This window comes from Acartia tonsa, chromosome 9 (genome assembly GCF_053477335.1).
Source record: "Acartia tonsa isolate MP-2025a chromosome 9, ASM5347733v1, whole genome shotgun sequence".
Lineage (NCBI taxonomy): Eukaryota > Metazoa > Arthropoda > Copepoda > Calanoida > Acartiidae > Acartia > Acartia tonsa.
The window spans coordinates 28006334-28033731 of record NC_137268.1 but is presented as its reverse complement, the minus strand read 5'-3'; the positions used below and the strand labels follow the sequence as shown (position 1 = coordinate 28033731).

General features: G+C 36.0%; 1 protein-coding gene across 2 annotated transcripts in view; it reads right to left on the bottom strand.

The window, feature by feature from the left end:
* LOC145328692 (inter-alpha-trypsin inhibitor heavy chain H4-like) overlaps positions 1-27398 on the bottom strand; it is a 77153-nt gene that overhangs the window by 2600 nt on the left and 47155 nt on the right. The window contains exons 20-30 of one of the 2 annotated variants that reach the window (XM_080172487.1): positions 6068-6116; positions 5341-5416; positions 4921-4961; positions 4289-4363; positions 3909-3946; positions 3340-3420; positions 2904-2962; positions 2193-2234; positions 1278-1350; positions 1129-1183; positions 674-746 (exon numbers count right to left, since the gene is read on the bottom strand). In XM_080172487.1, coding sequence (XP_080028613.1) covers positions 674-746; positions 1129-1183; positions 1278-1350; positions 2193-2234; positions 2904-2962; positions 3340-3420; positions 3909-3946; positions 4289-4363; positions 4921-4961; positions 5341-5416; positions 6068-6116 — 662 coding nt within the window. Of the gene's footprint in view, positions 1-673; positions 750-1128; positions 1184-1277; positions 1351-2192; positions 2235-2903; positions 2963-3339; positions 3421-3908; positions 3947-4288; positions 4364-4920; positions 4962-5340; positions 5417-6067; positions 6117-27398 lie in introns of both variants that reach the window. The other variant, XM_080172486.1, reaches the window with a different exon arrangement.

The window sequence follows — 27398 nt, the reverse complement described above, 5'->3', positions numbered from 1 at the left end:
ACCACATTTTAGCATAAAAAATGAGTTTTTTGTTTAAATGAGAATGATATTCCTGTCCAGTTTTTTGTTTAGGAATGAATATTTCTTACCCGAGGGAATAAATGATGGACCGATAGGTCATCATTTATTCACGAAAAAACTGGACAGGAATACCCCATTTATTTCCCGGAGGTAGTCATTTATTTCCCGGAGGTAGTCATTTTTAGAAGATTTAAAATTTTTTTTTGGAAGATTTTAGAATTTTTATTAATTATTAAAAGAAACTTGATATCAGGGATATAAATGATCATAGCCGGGAAATAAATGAAAATTAAAAACCAAAATTAAACCACATTTTAGCATAAAAAAATGAGTTTTTGTTTAAATGAGAATGATATTCCTGTCCAGTTTTTTGTTTAGGAATGAATACCCCATTTCAGTAAAACTTTAAAGGGACACATAGACTTTTTACTACTTTATATGTTTGAAGCAACTTACTTTAATGAGAGGTAAAGAGGTTTTGGAAGATTATTGCAGTTAAACTTTAAACAGACACATAGACATTTTACTACTTTATATATTTGAAGAATACGTACTTTAATGAGAGGTAAAGAGGTTTTGGAAGATTATTGCAGTAAAACTTTAAACAGACACATAGACATTTTACTACTTTACATGTTTGAAGAAAACTTACTTTAATGAGAGGTAAAGAGCTCTTTGAAGATTATTACAGATAACCACCCCATCTCCTGCAGATTCCCCATCCTCTCCTAAAAAAAGTAAAAATATAACAAAGATAAAACGTTAACATCCATAGAAGCGAAGCTTGAAAATTTAGAGGAAAAGTCATACACAACATAACCAAATATAGATTACCAGCTAAAAATCTAAAATGTAAAATCATTATGATTAAAAGCGACCTAATGACTATCTTGTAGTGATTATAGAGCTGCTACGCTTTCTAAATATTACCTATATGATATATTTACATTGTCAAGTTAAAAAGCACTAGGGCAAAGCAATTCAAACATGTCAATAATAACGACTAGCCAGCTACTATTTATGAATAGATGGGTAGACTCTAAATGCAGAAAATGTCTGTTTTTAAAATATCTAATTCAATGTGTAAACGAAAAGATTTTTACTTACCAAAAAGTTTTGGAATAGGTATGCTAGGTTTTTCATCACATGCGACTAACTCTCCCTAAAAGCAGTTAAAAAGCATTAATAAACAAGGATTATTATATTTCTATTAAGAATAATAGTGTCAGTTAAAAACAAGGATAACAATAATTTACCTTTGAGAGTTTTATAAATAGATTCTGTACAGTTAAATATGCCCATAGTCTTTCCAGAAAATTATACTCAATTCTATAAAAAGAAAAAGTTAATAAATGATATATTTTGATTTAATGATGATTAGTACAAGGAGGATATAAATAAACAAATAAGACAAATATTCAATATTAGAAATATATTTTGTTTTGAAGAAATAATATATTCTAAATAAAAAATAAACTAAAAATGTTCATAATATTTGTAAATGATAAAAATGAGACGAAGGACTGTCATGTACACATCCGCAGGGTTGCTTGTAAGGAGAAAAATAAAAAAAAAATAACATTTTCTCAAATGATTACCCAATTCGGCGAGAAATGCAATAAAAAATTTTTTGGTGGCGGCTGAAAACGGCAGTAGACGGCGCCAATGCAATGGATGTATTTATGACAAACTGAATTTTTACTGTACAAATGACAGTAAAATCGATTCTCTTGCCATTCTCTTGCCTAATCATACTAAAAATCACCAAATGAAAAATAAATTTACTAGAAATTATTACTTTTTTTAAATATAGTCCATTCTAGACAAAAAGAGTTATTTATCTCATTGTGTTATAGGCAGCTTTTCGCGGATATCAAAATAAAAAGGCCCGTGCAGAAAAAAAACTGGTATAAATTTTATGATTTGTATTTTAATATTCGTGGAAAATTGTCTGTAATATAATGGTTAACATGATTGTTCAGTATGGCTGAGAACAGGTTGTAATCAAACGGATTTTAATAGGTTTCGAAGCCATAATGAAAAAAAGGTCATTCTATAATAATCAAAGACACAGCGTACAAACTGGTTTAAATTTGAGACTTAGTTGCGACTGACTCGCGTCTGCCAAGCCCTGGGATTTTAAATTAATAATGAAATGATTAGGTACTTACTTTTGATTTGGAAGAAAATCAATATAAGTATCCACAGTTTCACTAAAATAAGGAAAGGATGACAACATTCATAAGTAGCGAAGCTCAAAAATTATAAATGGATATCGTGAAAAATTTACTATAGAGCAGTGTCATATAATAATCATAAACTTGATAAAATAGGGAAATCACTAAGCCTTTAAAATCACGCAATCATTTAATCACAGAAACTTAAAAATCTAGGAATCGATCTAGCACCCCAAGTAACAGACAGATGAACAAAACAATGTATAGATTAGATGGACATATGTCAAAGGAATCTTCACTATAAAAATTTTAGCTGTCTATCTTAAATAGGAGCCGAGTAAATCACGTTTCCCCCAATTGGTTTCAGACATACAATTACAGACATACATACAGACGGACATTTCAAATTATAGAGTAGCTTCGCTACTAAAAAGAATATTTTAAAGATATTTTCTAAGAGTAAAGGAATGACTTGAGTCATGAAAAGGTGCATGTGAAGTGTTTACAGTCTGTAAAGCACAGGGACCTTAAGGTTGATAATATGGACGAATCATTGGTTGAAAAGATTAGACACTGCTAGTTTGTAACAACCTATTAAGGATTTCCTAAAAACTATGGGCATCAATATAACATATAGTCCAATCGGTTCAATAGTTATAGAAATCTTAAGCTACAGACAAGAACCTTACTTACAGGAAAACAGACCTGATAGGAACCATATCCTCTGCGGGGGAGAAACCTTCTTGTCTGTATAAACCATCATGCTGCAATAAACAAGAAGCTCTTTATACCAACCCAATGATAGGCTAATACAAAGAATAGATTACCAATGGCAGGCCAGTAAACATTTTAATTGACCACTGTTAAGCCAGTATGACGTTTTTTTATATGCACTGTAAAAAGCTTTAATACACAAGAATGATTATTGAGTAACCAAACGTTTCAACCATTAATCTACAGAAGAAGTCATTAGTTGCAACATCATTGGGGATGTACAGTACATCAAATTATCGGCCATCGTCTTATGCCTTTAGATCCCTGATGTTTTTATTTTTGTTGCAACAAACTTCGCTACGCATTCGTCCTTGTTACATTTTGTTTTCATGCATTTGTTTCGTAATTTGAATATCTGTAAGTCTACCTGATGTGCAGTTATTTCATATTCTATTATTGGATACTGGATGTCAGGATCCAATAATCCTGCCACTACAAGCTCACTTCCCTGAAAATATAAAAAATGACGTCATACAATACAAATGACCACTGAAAGGCATTATACATTTTAATTGACCAATAGAAGGCCAGTATAACGTCACTTGGCACTATATGCTGCTTCCTAAATAAATGCACCACTTTTGAAGCAATAACGTTGTCAATGCTTATTTTAGTTTAGGATAAATAAAAGGATCCCCACAGGGATGTTGTCCAAGGTCAGTTAGAACCCTCCTCAGGTGCTAAACCATGTTCTATTATAGTTAAAGTAAGGATGGTTAACTCTTAATTTTGTAAAATTATAACAATATTTTCAGAGTAAAATTTATTTTTTGTATCAATGAATGAATAAGGAATTGAAATTCTATAGATCATCTATAATTGTCAACAATCCAATGAAATTTTAGGAGTCGTCATTTAGTAGAATTTACCAAAGTAAAATTTTATTTTAGTTTTTTTTACACATTTTAATTGTATTATATCTGAAAATGATTTTACCTGATAAAATGTATGAAAAACAGTCTCTGTCACCGACTAGGCGTGAAAAATCATATCATAATTTTATTCTTATTCATTGGTTTAAAAAACTTTGGGTACTTTGATTAAATCTTGAGTTTTACAAGTCTGTCAATAAAAATAACTGGTGAAAAATTTTGTGTCTTAGTTAATTATATTTTATTTAATATTTGTTGTTTGTTTGTCCGTTAAGATCTCGCAACCGCTACACTGATCAATTAATTTAGTCTATTCATTTAGGCTATTTTAACTTTAGTCTTGGGATGGTTTAAGGCTATATCAATGATTACCCTCGATCAAATCAGAGAATTAGATGCTAGGGGCGCGACCACTGATATTATCAATTTTGATATAATTTTCCTGAGTTAATAATGATGAATTCAAATAATCAAATGCGACATTTGACAATATTGGACTTGATACTTCTTTGTATAAACCTACACACAAAAAGAAATATTAAATGATATCCTTATATATACTAAAGTAACAGGATGTTTGTGTGTCTGTGTATCTGTGTGTCTGTACCGAAGGATCTCGCTAACCGCTGAACCAATCAGGTTCTCCTTAACAGGGTAGCTTCTCATAGGTCCCGGGAAGGTTTATAACTATTTTCTTGGGAAGTGGGACACCCCCAACTCCCCCAAAAAATGAAAAATTCCCCCCCCCCCCAAAAAAATTTTTTTTTAATTTTTTTAACTAAAATTAAAAATGAGTGGGGGGGCACTCTCTCCTTCTTAAGTGCTCCTAGAGGCCTCTAGGGGCATAGCCGCTAGTACAAAAATAAAGCTACAATTTTAAACTTTATATTTGAAAGCCCTTTTGTAAAATATCTGCAGTGTAGGAATAAAGAACTAAATCTAACCCCCTTCTCCACTGAATAAAGATTATCGGGAGCCCGACCCACATGTATATAACATGATTCCTACTTGAAAAGTATCTGTAATTTACTATTTTTTATATCATTTTACAAAATATCTATAAAGATATAGTTTACCTTCAAGTTGTAATTCCGCGTCTGCTGCTGCATAAATCTTTCTAAAAATAAAAAAGAATATTTAGTACAAACATTTTTAAAAACAGCTATTTACATGATTTTTTTTATATTAACTAACTTAAGTTCTACCCTATAAATCCACTTCACTTCCGCTACATTCAAAATCAATATTTACTTCTACAAAATACAAACATTTCCTCAATTTCAAGTTTAATCAAGTCGCGGCTACATTGTAAACGGAATTTGATATTTAAGTAAAATTAATTATCATTTAAGGATTTTGCTTATTTATTAATAATATTTCCATCTTAATCTTGTTTAATAAGATGAAGAATAAATAAAATTTGTTTAAAAATAAATCGATTAAGTAAAAAAGATAAAATCATTTTCCTTTATTCTTGCCCCTCCCTTTAAACTTACCTAGCAAAACCATTATTTTGAAGAGAAAGTGTTTTGAGCATATCAAAATCAGTATTCATTCCAAATGCCAAACTGATAGCAAATATTCAATTTCTTCAAATATTCAAATTATTTTAGACATATACAACACGTTTTTGTATGGTTTCGCCCCTAGTATACAGGGGCTATATTTTCAAAGAGGACAAATATTAGCCTAAAACTATAAAGACCTAAACCCATAAAAAATAGCCTAAAACAATCTATAGATTATGTGGTAATATTAAGTAGTTTATTAGTGAGATATTAGCAGACATACCAAAAGCTTTACTTTTTTCTGTATAAAAATAATATACATAATATATCTAGTTGGTCCATCTAACTCCATTTATCTTTAAACTTTAAAAAAAGGGATTTTTAGCAGACAAAAACCTTTGCTTATTTTTTGTCATACACGAAATTCTTCGATAAAATAATTTTTAGAAAGCTAACTTTATCCTAAGAAATTTAATTATTCATAACTATTGTATTATAAGTTTTGTCTGTGTCATTCACATTAGACGAAGCTTTATCCTAACATATGCGACAATTTATAGATAAATCATAATACGAACGAAATAAAAAAAATTATTTCCTTAATACAATGACATGTCTGGAATGTATGTCCACTATTATCCTATTGGCTGATTTAGAGAGGGTGTGTCTCTAAAGTATCTCTATTGGTACAAGTATTGAAGAAATATTTTCCTGAAAATGGCCACATCTGCAGCCTCGTTGGCGTCTCGGACATTCTTCATTATCTAAATAACAACAATTATTTCAGTATGGCTTCAATTCGAAACCTAATATCTGCTGAATTAGAACTTTAAAAGCATAATATGAAAACTATCTTTAATAACTAATCATGAAAACTAAACTTTAAACCGAAAAGTATCCTTACTCTTGTTAATTATGTAATAAAAAAAACACTAAACCCTATAGAATACTAAATGCATTTTTGATGAAATTATAAAGATATCAAGCAATAGCCTAATATCAAAATGATATTAAATGTCCCTAATTATATTTTACCAATATAAATGATCCAATCACAGTATGCTTCTTTGATACTCATCATAAATGTCTATAAATTTATCATTTTAATGCACATTTAAGTATTTATAGAAAACAGTATAAAAATTATATCCTAGGTCCTGTAAATGTTTATAACTAATTTTGGGATGGATACCACCACTCTTCCGTGTCAAAGAACAAAAAAATACGTTGAAAATGTGAAGAAAAAAACAATAATCATTTAATATATATGATAATCATTTAAATGATCCAATAACAGTATGCTTGTTTGATACTCATCATAAATGTTTATAACTTTATCATTTTAATGCACATTTAAGTGTTAATAGAAAACTGTATAAAAATTATATCCTAGGTCCTGTAAATGTTTATAACTAATTTTGGGATGGATACCACCACTCTTCCAAGAAAAATCGCCCCTAGTAATAAAATAACAAAAAGTTGCACATTTATTTAAAACAAAAAATGTATTACTATGATTAATTTGCTTTCTAAAACAATGTTATTTTGTATGAAAAGCGTCATTTTTCTTGGAAAATGTGAGCTGACAATTTTAAGTTTCTCCATTTAGTCCCTTATTGGAATACAAAACTTTACAAAAATCTACTGTATCTTAGAAATATTAAAAAACAATCCTATAACAGTTAGGGAGTTGAATCCATTTTTATAGAAGCAGAAACATAATCTATGATTATGGTTTGGACCCTATAAAACTGTAATCTACCCTTTCACTTTCCCCTCTCTTGGTGAAGATATCTTCAACGCCGATACGATTTTTGAAATGTAAGATTCCACTTTCAATAGAGGCGAAACTGGAATCATACATTCATGTTTATGTGGTATCCGCCGAGGATAAATGGCAGACACCGGAGTTCAATTAGATTACGGCAGTGTGACAGACGTGGACACCTTACTATAGAGAAGCTACGCTTCTCTAGCTTTCACTAGATAATGATCAACATCTATTTTCAGTTGTCACTTTATTGAAGGGTTAAGAGATACTGAAGCTATATACAACAAACAATAATTACATGGATAGGAATAAATAATCATAACATAAAAGCATAAATAATACATATACAATGGTCAGTTTGGGCAATAATGATTCCCCCATCCCTGGAAAGGGTGGGGGAGAATTAAGAATACAGTTAACCATAATAAACATGACAGATGCAATCATTAATTCTAAGCGTAGGGAGGGGGTCACTAGACCCCTTCCCCAGGACTCGGGGTAGGGCCATTGACCCTCCACCGAACCCCAGATCAGGGGTGCCATAGACATGGCTCACGGTTGCCGAATACCACAACTCTCCCCTCGGAAGGCTGGGAGGTGGTTTCCCTACCAGACTTCCGACAGTGGTTGAGGCCTTCGGCCCGCTCCTTAGGGCTAAAATATATACAAACGATAATGATTCAATGGAATCCTAGTGGTGAGTATCTTCTTAGGGTTGATGGGCTCCCAATGTGGGATAGAAGGCAGAGGCTGACTTGGGTTGGATACGTTGGTCAGCGCCGGCAGGTATCAGGTTTGCTGGTGGCACAGTTGTTGCTGGAACGGTCAGCAGTGGGGCCTGCTGGTTGTTGTTGGCAGCGGCTGGGGCACTGGCTGCCAGGTTGATTGTCTGAGCAGCGGCCTGTCCTCCTGAGGGGCCGCGGGGTCTGCCAGAGGGCGGTCCTGGCCTACCTGAGCGGTCATGCCCGCTGTCAGTTGATTTCATTGACACCATTTCCTCGGCTGCTTCCCTGCCGATGGGAATGGCATCCCAGTCCACTGAAAAGTCCCGGGACTTGGCATGGTTGAGCCTGGCTCTGGCCAGCGCCTTCCTATATAAAGCTGGATGGTACAGGAACACTTGTGATATCGCATTCAGGGCTGCCCGGACTCCTCCCTGTGCTGCTGCCAGAGAAATGATGGTTAGATCCCCCAGCAGTTTGAGGATCAACAACAGCAAGCACAGTATGGCTGCGCCATCTCCCCACTCGTGGATGGCTTGTCTAGATCCTGCCCAGACATCCAGGGCTGCCTCTCCTTCCTCCGCCAGTCGGTCAATGTTGTAGGACACTATCCCATGGTCTCCTGTGGCCGAACAGCTGCCTTGCTGAACGCAGGAGCCATAGGATAGGCCGGTCAGCATGGCACTCTTGTATGCTGGGAACGCCAGCAGTTGTTGCCAGTCGTTCAACTCAGCCTGCGAATACAAACCACCTGAACTGAAGTCATCCAAGGGTTCTGTCAACAACTGCTTAGGCGTATCCAGCGGGGGTGGCCTCTTCTTGGGAGCAGGGGTTAACTCTATCCAGCCTTCCTCCGCGTGCACAGTCAGGGGGTAGGTGGAGGAGCAGGGAATCTTGGTGGCGTGCTCACTGTATACCCGTGTCACAGCGTCTACAAAACCTGTGGGCTCTACTGGCACTTTGTCCCAACACTCCTTGTGTTCGCGGACAACGTACTTGTGCCTTTGGCAGGTCAGCTGCAGCAGGATGTCTCCCCTCAGTACCGAGAACGTGCTCCCCTGGACACGCACCGGGTGGGCCGGATCTAGTTGCTGGAGCTTCCAGCAGTTGGCCGCTACTTCTTCTGCTGCAGTGCTTTTCATGCGCGTTTCCAGGGTAAACCCAATATAACCTGCATGGATCTGTGCTTGAAGGGGAACGTCAACATCCCTGGCCGACACTCTGGGCAGCGCAGCCGCGGCTGGGTCAGCTGCCACGAACAACGCTGGATGGTTGGTGGCATGGGCCTCGAAGTCGCAGTTCACAATCGAGGTGGGGTTGGTCATGTTGATGAAAAACTGGGCCTGATGGTCAACCAGATATGCATCCATCACCAGGCTGGGCTGGAGGCTGCGGATCAGCCTCAAGGGGCAATCTCTTCCCAGGTGGTCCCACACGTAGGTTGCTTCCCCAGTGATGCAGGACAGCTCAGAATGGGGACACTCTAGGGTCAGGTGGTCAGACTGGGACTCCACCCGTCCATCCTCCACCACATAGGTCTCCTCCTTGACCAGCAGCCGCCGCTCCTGGAGCACTAATTCGTTGCGGTATAGCTGGCCCTCAAAGTGGACGTCCTCCCCCTCGCAACCCACCCCCTCGGGGCTGTTGACGAGGGCGCCCACCATGTCGATGGTGAAGAACAGGGGGTGGTTCAGCTGGAACGTCAGTGGCTGGGTCTTGCCTGGCAACGTGTATACTCGGTTCCTGGCCAGGTCTCGGCACGCTTCTGGGTCTATCTTGGTTGGCCTCATGAGGGTGGGGACCGAGGTCACCTTGAGGTGACCCCATACCCCACACCTGAATGTCCACTGGGACACGGTGAGCTGACAGCTGAACCCAGTGGTTTCCCTCACCTTGACTTGCTGCAGGACGTGTACTTCATGGCCCAGGGGCACCTCCTGGTGTAGGGGCTCCGTTTCACACATCTTTTCTTTATTGTAGGACGTGACATGGGTGGGGTTGGCACAGTCCCACCCCACCAGGACGTAGCTGGTTGTAGGCCACACGGCTGCCAGCAGGAGGCCCCACAGGACCATCCACCAATGGGAGAGGCTTCCAGGTAACCATCTTCCTCGTACACGCGGCTGGGGATCTTCAGCTCTGGTCACGGCTGCTTCTTGGGGCTGGACACGGCTGGGCTGCTCCTGGCTAGATACAAATTTCCATTGAGCGTTATCTGTATGCGGCCGAGGCACCCCGATACCCTCCCCAATGACAGACTGGCAAGCGACTGGCACTTGCCTGGGTGTCGGCTCCCCTAGCCCTAAGTGCTCCCTTCCCTTGTCCAAGGCATGCCCAGTGGCATGGGGCTGAAGTGCATGTGGCACAGGCTCGCCCTTACTCACTGCCCTCCCCTGCCCTAGGAACTCAGGTGCATGTGGCACAGGCAAGTCCTTATTTTCCCAAATTTCAATCTCCCCAGCCTCAGGTGCAGGGGGCACAGGCAAGGCTGGGTGTTTACAATATTTTGGATACAACACATTTAACAAATTCAACTTATCCTGATGTTGAGCAGCTGGGTTCCCTTGGTTGGCAGGGGGCTCTGGATGGCATGTAGCTGGACTCTCCCTGCAGGCTGGTGGCGCTGGCTGGCATGTAGCTGGGCTCTCCCTGCAGGCTGGTGGCGCTGGCTGACTGGGGGTGACGGGTGTCACCCCTTCCTCTGGGACCGCTGGCTCGTTCAAGGACTCAGGTCTCTCGGTGGCGGCGACGGTTGTCGCCCCAGACATCAGGTTGGAGGCTGGCTCATTCCAGGATCCAGGTATCTCGGTGGCGGCGACGGTTGTCGCCCCAGGCACCAGGTGGGAGGCGCTGGATAGCACCCCCCCATCATCCCAGGTGGCGACGCCGGGTGGCGTCCCATACATCGATGCAGAGGTGCTGGCTAGCACCTCCTGCCTATCTCGTTCAGCGGCTGCCAGGGCCTCCCCATACACCGTCTCAGGGACGCTGGGCAGCGCCCCTCCACTCTTGCTGGGTAGGCTCAGTCGGGCAGGTTCCATCATGTTGAGGCTAAAAGGCTGGGGCCTCAGCACCTCTGGCTCGGCTATGTTGTTGGGCTGTATCAGCTCTGGCCCCAGATGGTTAAGACTGAAGCCTAGGCCAACCCGGTTGGGTTCAGCCGCGCCGCCCAGTACGTTGATCCTAGCTGGGACAGTCCCGAACTGCGGCATCCCATCGGCTCGGTCCGCAGCTCTGGGGGCGGCTGCTTGCTGTGGTGGTGCTGGGGGCGCGCTCCCTTCCATATGGGCCACTCTGCTGGGCTACCCTGGAGGGGCACCCTTGTCGGCGGTGCGCCTGCGGCTGGCTACCTGGGCCCAGTCGGCTCTACAATCGGCCGCCGTGTGACCGTCATAGTGGCAACGCTCACACTTGGCAGAACGGTCACGGCGTGGCTGGGTGCGTCTCTCCTCTAGGCTAACTTCCACAGGCGTTGGGCAGTCTCGAGCTCGGTGGCCTCTCCACTGGCAGCGGTAGCAGCGGCCTGGAACCTTGTCATCTGGAGCGACCTTCCCCATCTGGTGGAGACCCGGAGCCAAGGAGCCAATCTCCATTGGCTCCGACTCGTCATATTGGGGCAACTGGATGCAGGCAGATCCAGTCAGCCCGTCGGTCGAGTCCACTAAGCACACACCTTCCTTCAGCTGCTTAGTAACCATGGTCACGGTGAACATGGCCTTACGAGTGTACTCAGGTACACTCGTAATTTCATGGTTCATCATGAGGCGTTTTACGTTGGCGTTACGAATTCCACGATTTAATTCGTCCACCAACAACTCAAGATCCTCATGGTTGTAGGCGTCCCTATACAAGGCGCACTTAGTTGATATGTACGCTTGTATAGGTTCTGTCGAGTGTTGCTTGTAATCCCTAAACGCTTGTTTAAGCGTTTGGGATTCAAAAGCAGGGCGAAATAGCAACTCACACTCGGTCTTGACCTGTTCGTAGGTCAAGGCTTGGCCTGCCTCGCCAAACAGATGGGACGCCATTTCCGCCGCTTGCCCTACCAGTGACAGTAGTAGGGCGTTGCGGCGGTTGAGGGAATCATGAGGTGGTACGCGGTAAGCCGCCCATGACATCTCAAGTCTGCGGATATGTGCCGACCAGGATTGCTTGGGCGGCCCTCTAAACTCCGGCAGATTGCTCAGCATCAGCTTGCGGTACTCGGCTGGGGCCAGCTGAGGGTCATCCTGGAGCCATCCTGGGGCTTGGTCACCTCCTGGGGCTTGATGCTGGTCCATTGGGTCAACGGTGAAACGGCGGGCACAAAGTTATACAGTACTAAAATTGAATGGTTTGTCACTTGAGGCTTCCTAGCCTAACAGCCAACACTGTTTGTATCACTAGGTTGGGAGTTTAGTTACAAAGATATAACTTAGCTGTACTTATCACTAGTTAGGTGTTGAGGTTGTAGGGTAGGCTGGTAGAGGTAGATAGGTGTTGAGGGTCTGAACTGCTGTCAGGAACTGATTGGGTTTTCCCTTATCACACTAGAGCTAGAAGGGAAGAAACTTGCAATTCTTTATTTGCTAAAAATACCCCTACTAAATGCTATGGAGTAGCTCCGCTCTGGTGTGAGTGTGTGTGTGTGTGTGTGTGTGTGTGTGTGTGCGTGGAATCTCCTGTCCTTGTAACGCGCGTTCGCGCCGTCAAATCCGCGCACACGGGGAAAACGCGCTCTCACCCCTCAACTCGCTCTCTCATTGGTCCGCTTCGTCCGTTGGCTTTATGATATTTTCCGCACGCTGTTGCGCTACCCGTGAATGGCGCTCTGTGTATCCGATCGCTCGCTCCACACTACAGACGGACTTAGTCTAGTGTGGGTAGGAAGGGGGAAGCGCGTGAGGGGACGGGGGTAACTCCGTCCGTTCCCCCTGTGAGGGAGGGGGGGTAACTGTGTGCTGGTGTAATAGGGCCTTTTCTTCTTAATCTTAGGCTTATCTATTATATCACCCTGATTGTATTTGCCTTCAATGGAGAGGGGCCCCCTCCCTTTCCCTTGGAATAAGGGGTGTATTGTTGTTGTGCTGTGGGCTTGAGATTGTTTTGATTGTATATCAGGGTCTTGATTATATTACATCTAGCTTCTATTTTTGTCCTTATCACAATTGCATAACAGATTTGTTTACCAACTCTGTTCTATTTTTAGCTGTTATCACAATACACAGTAATCCAAGCCTGTTCTATTCTTAGATTTATCACAACACAACAATTTATTTGCCAAGCTTTGCTCATAAATCTATTGTTTGGCCATCACACTAGGGTGGTAATCCCTGCAAATGTGATATAATATCTGTTTTCTAGATGGGTGGCTGCGTTGTAGCTTCTCAGGATACTCGGGGTTGACGTAGTTTTTCTCTGTTCTGGTGCACTACACTCGTATGTTAGCTCGCAGCTTGCAGCTATGTGGCATGTTTCAGCCTATCGGCGGCAGGGAATGTCCCGTCCTGCTAGCGCCGCTGATCCAAATCCGGCTGATGGCGGCAGGGAATGTCCCGTCCTGCTAGCGCCACTGGTTCGGATCCTGCTATTTCTTGCAGTAAAGTTGGCCTATTTCCAGCCGTTTACACTTATTTGGCTTGTTTCAGCCGGTCCGCAGGCCTGTTTCAGCCCTTTTGGCGCTCAATTCTCCGTTAGATATCAGCGCTGCTCGCGGTTATTCGTCAGATTTCGCTGTCTCGCTTCCACAACTGCCGGATGCAGAGTTAAACTTTGCTGTCCAGGGTGGGTAATTCAGGTTGCTTGCGTCAGTTTTGCCAGATTCACTGCTGGGAGTACCTTAGCCTCAGATGCGCGTCTGCTCTACACTTGTGGTTCACCGTAATCTCACACAGCTGTCACCAAAGTTGTGGTATCCGCCGAGGATAAATGGCAGACACCGGAGTTCAATTAGATTACGGCAGTGTGACAGACGTGGACACCTTACTATAGAGAAGCTACGCTTCTCTAGCTTTCACTAGATAATGATCAACATCTATTTTCAGTTGTCACTTTATTGAAGGGTTAAGAGATACTGAAGCTATATACAACAAACAATAATTACATGGATAGGAATAAATAATCATACATAAAAGCATAAATAATACATATACAATGGTCAGTTTGGGCAATAATGATTCCCCCATCCCTGGAAAGGGTGGGGGAGAATTAAGAATACAGTTAACCATAATAAACATGACAGATGCAATCATTAATTCTAAGCGTAGGGAGGGGGTCACTAGACCCCTTCCCCAGGACTCGGGGGAGGGCCATTGACCCTCCACCGAACCCCAGATCAGGGGTGCCATAGACATGGCTCACGGTTGCCGAATACCACATTTACATATCAGCGTTTTCATAAACATTGATTTCACTTTTTATATCGACATAATAGTAATGTATCATTCTACTTTCAATAGAGACAAAACTGGAATGATACATTCAAGATAACATATCATATATTTAAATCGACATAGTAGAAATGGTACATATTAGTTAGTTTTTTTTATATTTTTATTAGTTTGAAGTTTTTAAGAAAAAAAGGACCTAAAAATAAAGGTTGCTAACACTTAACAACCAGGCCCATTTCCGGACCTTAATAGTTCAACGCTCCCCCCCCCCCCCCCCACATATCATCTCAGCTCCTATTAGAGTTAGATGGCAAAAAAAATTGTGCATGTTCCCTGTTAAATAATAAATTTCCGACTTTAAGTGAGACAAAGTCATTTTTTGCTTACTTCACCCTTTCATTTAACAACTTTCTTTTTAAGGTTAATTAAAATGTTAAATGGTTTTAATTTCCTTATTTTTGAAGCTAGAACAATTTTTTTCAGAAAATTTTTATCTTAAAGTAAATTTTATATTAGAAATCTCAAAACATAAATTTTTTTATTCGTTGGCTTAACAACTTTGGGGACTTTTACTGAATTTGGATCTACTATCTATAATACAAAGTAGAATGATGTCTTTCTGTCCGTCCATCCGTCTGTCCCTTAAGATCTCAGTAACAACAGAACCAATCAGATTCTACTCTTCAGGGTATATACCTATTGGTCCTGTTGTGGTTTTAAGCTATTTTCTTGGGGGGGTGGGACAACCCCAACCCCCCAAAAAATGAAAATTCCCCCCCACCCAAAAAAAAATATTCTGGTGATGCTCATAAATTATGGGCGCAGCACCAGAATTTTTATTTTTTTAAAAATTACCTCATGGGGCAAAGCTCCTAGAGGCTAGGGGCGAAGCTGCTAGTACTTAATAACCTAACCATTCAAAATCCAATAAAAGTCCCAAAAGTTGTTAAGCCAGCTAATAAGAAAACGTTATCATAAAACTTTGGGGACTAGTGTAATAAACAGTCCACTGTCCACCTCTCTCTATGCTAGTTCCCAAAGTTTTACAATAACGTTTTCATTTTTGTTTGCTTAACATGTTTGGGGACTGTTCCTGAATTTTAATTGGTTAGTTTATTTAGTATAGTGTCAAAACGTTTCAACCACTGAAGGCAAATTACAGTAGGGGTATTTTTGGGAATGTACATCCATTTATCGGCTATTGTCTTAAACTCATCAGATCACTAGTGGCGATAAACTTGAATTAAAGTACCTAGAGGTTTTGGACCAGCTAAGAAGGTAATTTCAGTTCAATGTTCCCTACCTCCCTGGGTACAATAAAAGTTGTCTACAGGGAGGGAAAAATGGACGAAAAATTAAATAAATTCTGTCTATAATAACATGAGAAAACAGAATAAGAAGGACAGTAACACCCTGTAATCGTTATCAGAAAGTCCTGAATGTCCATTTAAAACATTTGACGAAGCTTATTATAATAAGAGTTATGACAATATAAATTGATAAGATACATACAAAATGTTATTGCTTCTAAGTGACGTTTTCTACAAAAAGGGTTGGTAGAAGTCTATATGTATGTCTAAAAAAATCACTCTTATGGTTTGCAGGTTTCTATAACTATGTCTTCATAATAATGCCTATAATAAGGGAGGGTTTAAATTTCAGTAGTACCCAAAGTTTTATAAACAATTGTTGGATTTATAAATTTTTTTACTTTTATTTAATCTTAATTGGTTGATAAAAACTGGCATTGTCAAAACTAAACAGCCAAGATTAGTTGTTTATTGCATCTGTTTTTCCAGTTTTGTTAGTCCTGAAGGGGCGAAGGCCCAGTCTAACAAAACTGGTGTTCATATTACAACTTTTTACTTTACTATTTATAGAAAAATGTCTATAATACAATACAATACATGGTTTCAAGTATGGATTAGACGAGTCTAATCCAGCAGATATTAATTGGTTTTGTAGCCATACTGGAAAATCATAAAAAATCATGGACAGAATGGCGGACAGGCAGAAAAGTGAATTGTAGAGTACCATCGCATTTTATTCTTTCTTAGTTAGTATTCGTATCCAGAGAGGGAGGAGACAACTGACTGTTTATTACAATAGTACACAAAGTTTTACAACAACGTTTTCTTATTCATTGGCTTTGGGGATTTTTACTGAATTTTGATTGGTTGATTAAATTGTGTTTATAAACGTTGGAACCACTAATTTTAATCTACAGAAGGGGTTATTTAGAGCGTCATCATTATGAATGTGCATTAATTTATCGGCCATTGTCTTATCTCTTTATATCCCTGATATGTTTCATAATTTTATTTGTTTGCTTTGCTTAAAGGGACTGTGAACGAAAAAATTTCTCATCAGATTATCAAACCTTAACATCATATCATTAATATAATCTCAAATATAGGGCAAAACTGTCTCTTGTTTCCTTAAAAAACGGCTTTTTCCAACGATTTTTACTATGTCCAAGTTTGGGGAAAAAATTTCCTGACTATATAAATGTGCAGTTAATTGTCTTTTTTTCCTTCTATAGCTAAAACTAAACTTTTTGACATAGTTCTCTATTTTTCCTAACGGTTAAGCTCACCTTTAACAATATCCTTTCTGTAAACCAATGTATAGTTACTTAAAAATTGATAAAGTAATATTTTTTATTGAAAACCAAATACAATAACAAATCTAGAAACAGGTTATTTTATTAGTTTCCAAGTAACTTTAGATGGCCCATCTCTTGCCCACCTTTATTTACAAATTTGTAAATAATAAAGGTGCAATATTTCTTTATAAACAGTCTGATAAAAGTGTAAACTAATTCTTCAAAGTAGGTTATTTATTGTCCAACACAATAAAAAAGGATATCATTATTTTAAATAACCTATGATATTCAACCCGTTGTAGACTTTGAGGTATTTTTTTGTCAATAATACAAATTTAAGATAGATCTTTATTACCTAATTACTACGTTATAAAAAAAACTAATTGGCAATTTTATATTACAAAATAAATTCCTTAACAGTAACTAAATTGTTTCAACTATATATGACAAGTTAAATACCCCTACAAACATTTTAAGAAACAAAAACGTTCAGATTTTCCTTGTTTTTTCCTTTTTCCCTCCAAAAAAAACCCCATAAAATCAATGCATTATTCCTAGATATTTTTGTTAATAGGACATTTTTGGTTGATCAGTGTAGTGAAATGTGCTTAGAAAATGTTAAGATTTGATAATCAGATGAGAAATTTTTACATTCACACTCCCTTTAAGTGAAAGCTTTTCATTACATTAGGTTTTATTAAGTATGTGTTATAACATATAACATAGGCCAAAGTTTAAACTTTATCTGAGAGTGATAGGACAATGGCAGATTGGTTATCATACCTTTTTACATAAAAATGAAATGGTTTGGCAAGGGTAATTAATATTCCATTGTCCTTTACCATTATCCCAAAGTTAATTAAATCTATAAGGCCTTTGAATCTAATTTATTAAGATCTTAATGCTAGCAGACATATGTTTATCAACATTAGCAGAAAACTTTTTCCACAAGAAAAATTATTCAAGTTTCTACTTTATAATTTAAAATATTTTTTCTGATAAAATGTTTGACATATATCGTATAATCATTTACCAAAAAATTATTTTGATAATTTAGATTTCAGAGAATATAGATCCCTTAGAAAAACTAAGACGACATTTTTCATCTTCTACTATGACATTTTTCAAAAACAATAAAAAAACAAAATTTAGTATGAAAACTATTTTCATCGATTTTTCTGAAGTTATTATCGTATTTTATGGGTTTTTTATTATCATTTACTTATATCGAAAGTGCCAAACATTGTACCCTAACTTATTCATTTAATAAAAAACGAACCGTGATGCTATTTGCTAAAAAAAACTCCAACCAATGAGAGTCACACTCGGAGGAAGGGGGTAGTTACCAAAATTTTCAAAATTGATTAAAAAAAATTCTAAGAGGATAATTCCATTTCCTTTTATATGCACAGATACCAAAAAATCAACAGAAAAAAATACTTATTTTTTCTTTTCTCTCAGTGATAATAATCAGCCCAAAAAGTAAAACAAAATCATGCATGGTATATTTATCTTTTCTTAGACAAAGATTATTTTAAATGTGCATTTATTTCAAACCAATAAAAATTCAAACTGAAGTACAAAATAGAATTAAGAAGTTTTGCCTGATATTCTCTGAAATCTAAATTATCAAAATAATTTTTTGGTAAATGATTATATGATATATGTAAAACATTTTATCAGAAAAAATATTTTAAATTATAAAGTAGAACTTGAATAATTTTTCTTGTGGAAAAAGTTTTCTGCTAATGTTAATAAACATATGTCTGCTAGCATTAAGATTTTTGTACTGCCAATACATGTTGAGTTTTATATTTAAAGAATTTCTTTAAAATGTTGTTTTTTTACCTCGTATACCAATAACGCAATATTTGCTATCAGGAATTTAGGTACATTAAAAAATCATATTATAAAGCATTTGAATTAACAAAGGTTATGCTAATATTTTTACCATTTAAGTTTATTTAATATTTTAAAAAATATCACAACCCTCCAAGTTGTAGCTACTTTTCCTGGACATATGATTTGAAGAATATGATGTCATATAAGGAAATTTTAATATTCATTAAAAAAATGTTATTTTTGCATATATGAAACATTTTAATGTGTTTGATGGCTAAAAAGAAAGATAATTAAAATTTATTTCATATTATATAGTTTGGGCTTGTAAAGGAACCATTTGAGTATCTTTGGTCGAAAAAGGTCTGATTTGTGAGCATTTTTGACCAAGTTGTGGCCAAATAATAATGAAACATATAAAAAGGTAGCACACTTTAAATACTCAGTCATTTATAGTAAAAGTAGCTTATATAAGTTGAAGTGAAGAAAAAGGAGGAGTAATAATTGATCCCTTCCTTCCTGTATGCAGTTAATGAAAAAAATTAAGATTTGACTGATATAAGCCAAATAAGCAATGTTTTTCATTGATTACCTGTAAGTAATTTATCAAAAATAGCATAATTTGTTATATAAGCCAAATAAATAATAATTTTCATTGATTGCTTATATGTAACTAGCGGCTTCACCCCTAGCCTCTAAGGGCTTTGTCCCAAGAGATAATAAAAAAAATATAGTACTACTGGTGCTGCTTATAGTCTAATGTGTTCCCAAGAAAATTATTTTTTTCGGGGGGGGGAATTTTCATTTTTGGGGGGGTTGGGGGTGTCCCAACCCCCAAGAAAATAGCTTTAAACCACGCAAGAAATACCATGCTTTAACTGCTGAAAGACTGCCACAAGTTGACCCAATACCCCAAATTTGAAGTCTTCAGCTTCTATAACAAAAAAGTTCTAGGCATTTTAAAATGACATTTTATGTACTATGAAAATTTTGAAAGAATTTCAGTGCTAATGTTAGAAATTTTGAAATTGAACTACGTGACCTAGAAACAAAATTATAAGCTTAATTTTGTCATAAATTTAGGTTGCCAGTAACTAATTATATTTTTACAATAAAAATACCCATTATTATAGTCACAATCATTAAAAAAAATTAAGTTTAACTCGCGTTATACCGAGTGTACTGTAGCCAATCAGAAAGCTGAATCAGCTAAGCAACCAAACACAGCTGAGCTTGTATTAGTTTACCCCTTTGTTTCCTCTATGATTTTGGTTTACAAATGCAATTTAAATCGAATTTTTTTCATAGATTTTGACTATGAAATTTGGTGTTTTATTTAAAAAATATAATCAGTTACCAGCAATCTAAGTTTCTGACAAAGATAAAGTTATAATTTTGTGTCTAGGCAACATAATTTAATATTGTTTTTTTTTATGAGCATTGAAAATCTTTCAAAATTTTCATTGTACATAACATGTTATTTTGAAATGCCTAGAACTTTTTTGTTATTGAAGCTAAAGATTTTAAATTTGGGGTATTGGGTCTAATTGTGGCAGTCTTTTAGCAGTTAGAGCGTGGTATTTCTTGCAGGCGCCCTTTAAGGGTCTCAAAGTTGGACAAAATAGTAGGTGTTAAAGATCGACCTACATAAAAATTGGTAAGACCTAGAACTAATCCGTAAAAACCTTTTTAACGAAGAATTGTCCATACTTTTCAAATCGGTTGAGTGCTTTAAAATAGAGTTAATATTTTTTTTTAAATGTCCAGAGTTGGTGAGGGGGTATTTTCAGGTAATTTTGAAAAAAAATTTAAATTTGATTTTTAAGGTCCATTTTCAGGTTTTCAAAAATTCAATATGGGCTTTTTAAGAATTAGGCCAAAAAGTGGGTAGGACAGTGGATTTTTATGAAAATATTTTATTTTTAAAGAAAATTTTTGCAAAAAAAATAAAATTTCCCATCTTTAAAAAATATGATTTTTGACATAGAAGGAATAGTCTAATCCTTATGAAATTTTTTGTGGATAATCCCTCTAACCTAACCTAATTATGTTTGATTGACTGTTTTTCATTGATTTTTTTAGGTTGAAAAAACGTTATTGGTTTAGCCCCCCTGTGGGGTATTAATCAGTAACGACTTTAAGTCCAATTATATCAAACATCTAAAATCCTAGGATAACCTGATAGTCTTTTCCATAAGCTTTCTAACATTCTTGGTTTCATTAGAAAATATTAAACTGTTTTTAACCTATTTTTATATGGGGTGTCAAAAATATACTAGGACATCTATAGAATCAGACTGCAGAGCCCAAATTTGAATTAAGTCCCCAATAAACTTTTTTGGGGGGATTTAAAAATTATTTTTTAATGTTGCTCTGGTCATTTTGATATAGAGCAAAAGGTCTTTTTTACTCGGGGTAATATTGTGGCATTTGGAACAATTTATATATAATTCACTTTATATTGATACAATAAAAAACATAACTCTGTTCAATGGAAATATTTTTTTTTCTAAAACAATTAATTTCATTGAAAAATCTAACATATACAATAAAACATATAATTCTAAAGTCTGAACCAATAAGAAGTCTTCTTTCATTTCAATTCTTTACATTTCAAAAAAGAGTGTTTTCACAAAGTGACTCATTTCCAATGTAGTTAAATAATTTTCATTTAATCAAAATGAAAAGAATGAAAACCATACACATAAAACATACATACTTTTTAAAAATATTTTAAAAAATAAGTTTGAATAATCCTATATTATATCATATTTGTATAAGTGACAAAAATAAATTTGTTGTATTGCATAAACATTTGTTGTCATCTTACATTATTAATAATATATTTAACCCTTTACAGCTGATTTTTATGTGTTTTAAATAAGTGATAGAAAACAAACATGATAATGTTAATTCATTGATATATTGTAAAGAATTAACTTTTTAATGAATTAATTTAGATGAAATCAAAAGGCCTAATTTTACTCTATACCAGAATACAATATTTATGAAGCAAAACATTCTAAAAGCTATGAATTTTAACCAAATAAAAAAAGAGCGTTTGCTCTGATCACAAAGGACCACAGCAACAGTAAAAATTAATTTTTAAATCCCCCCAAAAAGTTTATTGGGGACTTAATTCAAATTTAGGCTCTGCAGTTTTATTCTAATGGTGTCATAGTATATATTTGATATATGTTTTAAAAATAGGTTAAAAACAGTTTAATATTTTCCCTATTTTCTTTCTTCAAAAACTGAAAAAATTACCGGTTTAGTTCGCCCTCACCCTAATGCAAGAAAATTTAACTCTTTCATTTTGTACAAAAAGAACTTTTGATTAATTGTTTATAAGAAATTAATGAAAGTTTTTGTATATTAAGCTTTTATACCAAATCATGCCATTTGTTGATAAATTACTTTCAAGCAATCACTCAAAATTTTTGCTATTGTCCAAATCATGGTAATTTTACGAAAAAAATACTCAAAATCAATCAATAAAAACTATTGCTTATTTGGCTCATATACCAAATCATGCTATATTATGATAAAATACTTTTAAGTAATCAATTTGATTGATTAGCCATAGATTTGTATAGTTTTGACCTGGAGTAGGCGGAGACACTTTTCCATAGAAATAGGGCTATCAGGCTCCATGTTCAAGCACATTTTGACTTGACTTGCTATCTCATAAGATCTACTCTTACCTTACCCTTGCCGAATATGGCCCAAATTAGTCCCAAATTAAGTCATGGTAATGAATGACGCTCTCCAAAGAGGAGCTTGGGTTAAAGGTAGTACTGTAAGTAAGTGACTATTGGGTATCCAAACTTACTCAATAATCCCCATCTTACACAACCAGGGGATGATGCACGATTAATGTTGCGAATGAGAAATTAGAGTCAACCTATAGAGAATTGAACTTGAACTCTCACCAATTTAGCTCAGTGTGCTACTACTAAGCATGACACCCCTACTAAGTAATCAATGAAAATTATTTGACTTATATATATATACAAAATCAGGCCTCCAGGTGGTCTCTCTACAGGTAAAAATGAAAAAAAAAATTTTTTTAAGAGTTAGAAGTCAGCTTATGAGACAAAATATGTATGTTTTTTCTTCAAATAAGTGAATAACAACAAAAAAGAAGCATATTTTGTTTTATAAGTTAACCTTTAACCCTTCAAAAAAAAATCTTATTTTTAATTTTTATCGGTACAGAGACCACCTGGAGGCCTGAAGCTCCGGAACCTGGAGGCCTATCCAAAAAATCTTAAATCTGGGGGAAATTCATCATATAAGAATGATTTTATTCCTAATAACCTATCCTCTCAGTCCAAAGATAAAGCCTATACACCAGGTTTACGCAAATGTGTCAGAACTTCCCCCCCCCCCCTTATTACTGTCATATATTCAAGTTGCAGACAAGTTTAAGTTTTTACTCTTAATTACTCTTAATTATTCTGGAAGAGTTAAGAGAACATTTATTAAAACAGTTGCAATTGAGAGTCCACACACAGAACACTTCTGGTTTGGAGTCGAGTCTTATTAGACCAATTCAGCTATTTACAGACATCCTACTACTTCAACAAGTTTGCACAGGCAGATATTCCACCTCTTCAAAGTGCATAGTTAATTAATACATTTGTATTAATTAAACAGACAGCCATCCTACTGCTTTGGTGTCCTTACACACAAACAGACATCCTGCTACTTCAGAACTTTCCAGCTTAAATAATCAATAGTTTGAATCATTTAATACATTTAACCATTTAACCATTTCTAAATAAAGTATACATATTTAATCATATTTACCCAAAACTGCATTTAATCCAATATAAATAAATACTTAAAAAATCTGTTTGTATTTTGAATTAAATATTGAATCTACTCTATCATTAACTTGTGTAAGTCTGTCTACATTTCATTACTCCTCCTTCTTTTTCTTCACTTCAACTGATACAAGCAACTTTTACTTTAAATGTCCATTTATTTACTCCATCCACTTTTAACTCACAAATCAGACCAAATTGTTCAGTAATTGATCAGTAATTTACCACAAAAATGCACAATTAGATCAGCAACTAACCTTTAAGTGCTTACTTACACGGTGAGAGATTACTAGGGAAATATTAAGATGAAATAAATTGAACAAAAAAATTACAAATATATACAATTGAATTAATTAATAAACGACTTTCTTAAAATAATTTTCATTACTCATTTGACACACTTTTAAAAGTATTTTTTAAAATAAACAAAACATCTTTTATAAAAGGCTCTTTGTATGTTTTGTTTACTTAATTAAGAATATATAACAATGTTTAAATTATGTATAAAATCTATGCTTTTTTTCACAATTGACATAATTTTAAAATAGTATGGTACATTTCTATTATGTCGATGTTAAAAAAGTAATGGAAGATTACAGAAACATAGATATTAAAAATGTAAACCATGATTCTAGTTTCGCCTCTATTGAAAGTGGAATCTTACATTTCAAAAATCGTATCAGCGTTGAAGATATCTTCACCAAGAGAGGCAAAAGTGGAATCTTACATTTCAAAAATAGTATCGGCGTTGAAGATATCTTCACCAAGAGAGGGGAAAGTGGAAGGGTAGATAACAGTTTTAGAGGGTCCAAACCATAATCATAGATTATGTTTCTGCTTCTATAAAAATGGATTCAACTCCCTAACTGTATAATATAAAGTAATAAGCTTTTTTTGTCTGTAGCGAAGGATCTCGCTAACCAATAAACCAATATGGTTTTTCTTTACAGTGAAGCCTATTATAGGCTCTGAAATGGTTTTGGCTATTTAATTTATTTGGTATGGTTTCAGGCTATTATTCTGCCCTAGATGCTAGGGGCACAGCCGCTAGTTTATAATACAAAGTAGCTTGATGTCTGTCTGTCCGTCCGTCCATCTGAAGCTTAAGATCTTGGTAACCACTGAACAGATTGGATTCTACTCTTCAGGGTATATACCTATTGGTCCTGTGGTGGTTTTAAGCTATTTTCTTGGGGGGTGGGACACCCCAACCCCCTCAAAAAATGAAACCTCCCCCCCCCAAAAAAAAAATTTGGGAACATTAATCTATGAGAGCATTATTTCTTGGGACAAAGCCCCTAGAGGCTAGGGGCGAAGGCGCTAGTAATATATACAAAATTATATAAATTCTTGCAATAATAAGATTTGTTGACATAAATAACTAACAAAACAATAAAGAATATTCAATGTTATATTTGGTGTCAAAGTTTTTAAAAAATATATAATGGGGGAAAATATTAACATAAAAACTGTTTTTTTTTTTTATTTAGAGGGTATTATCAATTATTTATTGCATCGTATGATAAAACAGCTTTTCGCTTATATTAAATGAAAAATGATAAGATTAAAACCAGATTTGTTAGTCCCAGTATGTGTGTGGAAAATTTTATGTAATACGATGCTTTACATGATTTTTCAGTATGGATGAAATTAATCGATTTGGAAGCCATCTGGAAAATCTATTACAGTTAGGGAGTTGAATCCATTTTTATAGAAGCAGAAATATAATCTATGATTATGGTTTAAACCCTCTAAAACTGTAATCTACCTTTCCACTTTCCCCTCTCTTGGTGAAGATATCTTCAACGCCGATACGATTTTTGAAATGTAAGATTCTACTTTTCCCTCTCTTGGTGAAGATATCTTCAACGCCGATACGATTTTTGAAATGTAAGATTACACTTTCCCCTCTCTTGGTGAAGATATCTTCAACGCCGATACGATTTTTGAAATTTAAGATTCCACTTTTGCCTCTCTTGGTGAAGATATCTTCAACAAGAGAGACAAAAGTGGAATCTTATATTTCAAAAATCGTATCGGCGTTGAAGATATCTTCACCAAGAGAGGGGAAAGTGGAAGGGTAGATTACAGTTTTAGAGGGTCCAAACCATAATCATAGATTATATTTCTGCTTCTATAAAAATGGATTCAACTCCCTAACTGTATTATTATCAAATAATCAGCGTATTTAGAAATGCACAAATTAGGAGAAGTGTTATGGGTAGATTTATTTTCGCTCTATTAGAGGAATTCTAAGAATAGAGGGTGTGTCATACATAATACCTATCTATACGAGCTAGCTTTTAGTAAATATAAATATAGATTGGATATCAACAGATATCAATAGAAATAGATAGGTTAAATCAAATCAAAGTCAGTTATACCTATCAACTTGTATTTATTACCTTGGTAGGGTGGTGGTACCCTCCCCCAAAATAGTTATAAACCTTCCAAGCAGATCCATCTGTTCACACAGAAAGACATCCTGTTACTTTTATACAAGAATTACAAACAAAATAAATAGTAAACGGAATGTCTATTTATGACTGTTTAAAAAGTAAAGATAACATATTTTCCAGTATGGCTTGGCCTCCAAACCGATTTTTTTCCGTTGGATTTGAACCGGTTTCAGCCATACTGAAATAACATGTTTTGCATTGCATTACAGACAATTTTCCACGAAAATTAAAATACAAAAAAATCAATACTAGTTATGTTAGCCTTGGTTTTTCAACCCTCGTGGTTAACAAAACTGGTTTTAACCTTATAATTTTTAATGTTGATATCCGCGAAAAACTGTCTATGATAAGATACAATAAATAACTATTATGTGTAAAATTTTTCTTTTCTATGAAAAATACCCTGAAACCATAAATTGGAAGAAAATGTGAGGTCTATACATTTTAAAATGACCAATACTATTACGCTTCCTTTGTATTTTTTGTTCATTTCAAAAAGTACCATTTTTATTATAAGCAGCAAAGTAACATCACTACGCGAAACGTACACGAGGTGCGTGCGAGGAATGATGTTATAATGCAAACATTTATTAAAACTATACAAAGAATTGATTCCAAGCGTTGGTCATAATTTTTTCATGAATGTGAGATCTTTAATTCATCAATCATTGATATCTTTAGAATGGATGTATCATTACTTGGATCTTACACCAGATTATCATATACTCTAATAATGTGAAACTCAGAGCTATCTAAAATAACAATACCCTCCTATCCATCCTCATTACCCCATACCCTCCCCGCCTACTAGAAAAAAACGAACTGACCAATACATTATGTTAATCTCTGTAACCTAAATTGTCGTTAATTTTTCCAATATCACAATATTTACGTATATTCTATATACATAATCTTTAGCCATTTTATACAATTCTAGGAAATTGAAGTATTGGTGTTTTTGTTGTTGATTTTCAAATTATTTCTTCTTTTAATAAATATCATCTGTTAGTTAATCAATATGTTTACCCGGCATTGGGCTGTTTATTACACAAGTTTTCAAATTTTTATTAACTTATTCATTGGCTAAGCATCTTTGGGGACTTTGGTAATTTTGAATGGTTGATTGAGTTGAGTGTTCAATCGTTTCAACCACTAATCTGCAGAAGGTGTGAATTTATGCTTCATTGGGGATGTACATTAATTTATCAGCCATTGTCTTATCCCTTTATATCCCTGAAGATGTTAAATCATGTATGTCCATCTAGCTTCCAAAGTCAATCACCAAAAAAGAGAGAGAGGGGACAATGAGTTGTTTATTACACTAGTTCCCAAAGTTTTATTATAATGTTTTCTTATTTGTTGGCTTAACAACTTTGGGAACTTTGAACTTTGATTAGTTGATTCATTAATTTGAGTGTTCAAACTTTCAACCACTATATTAATCTGCAGAACG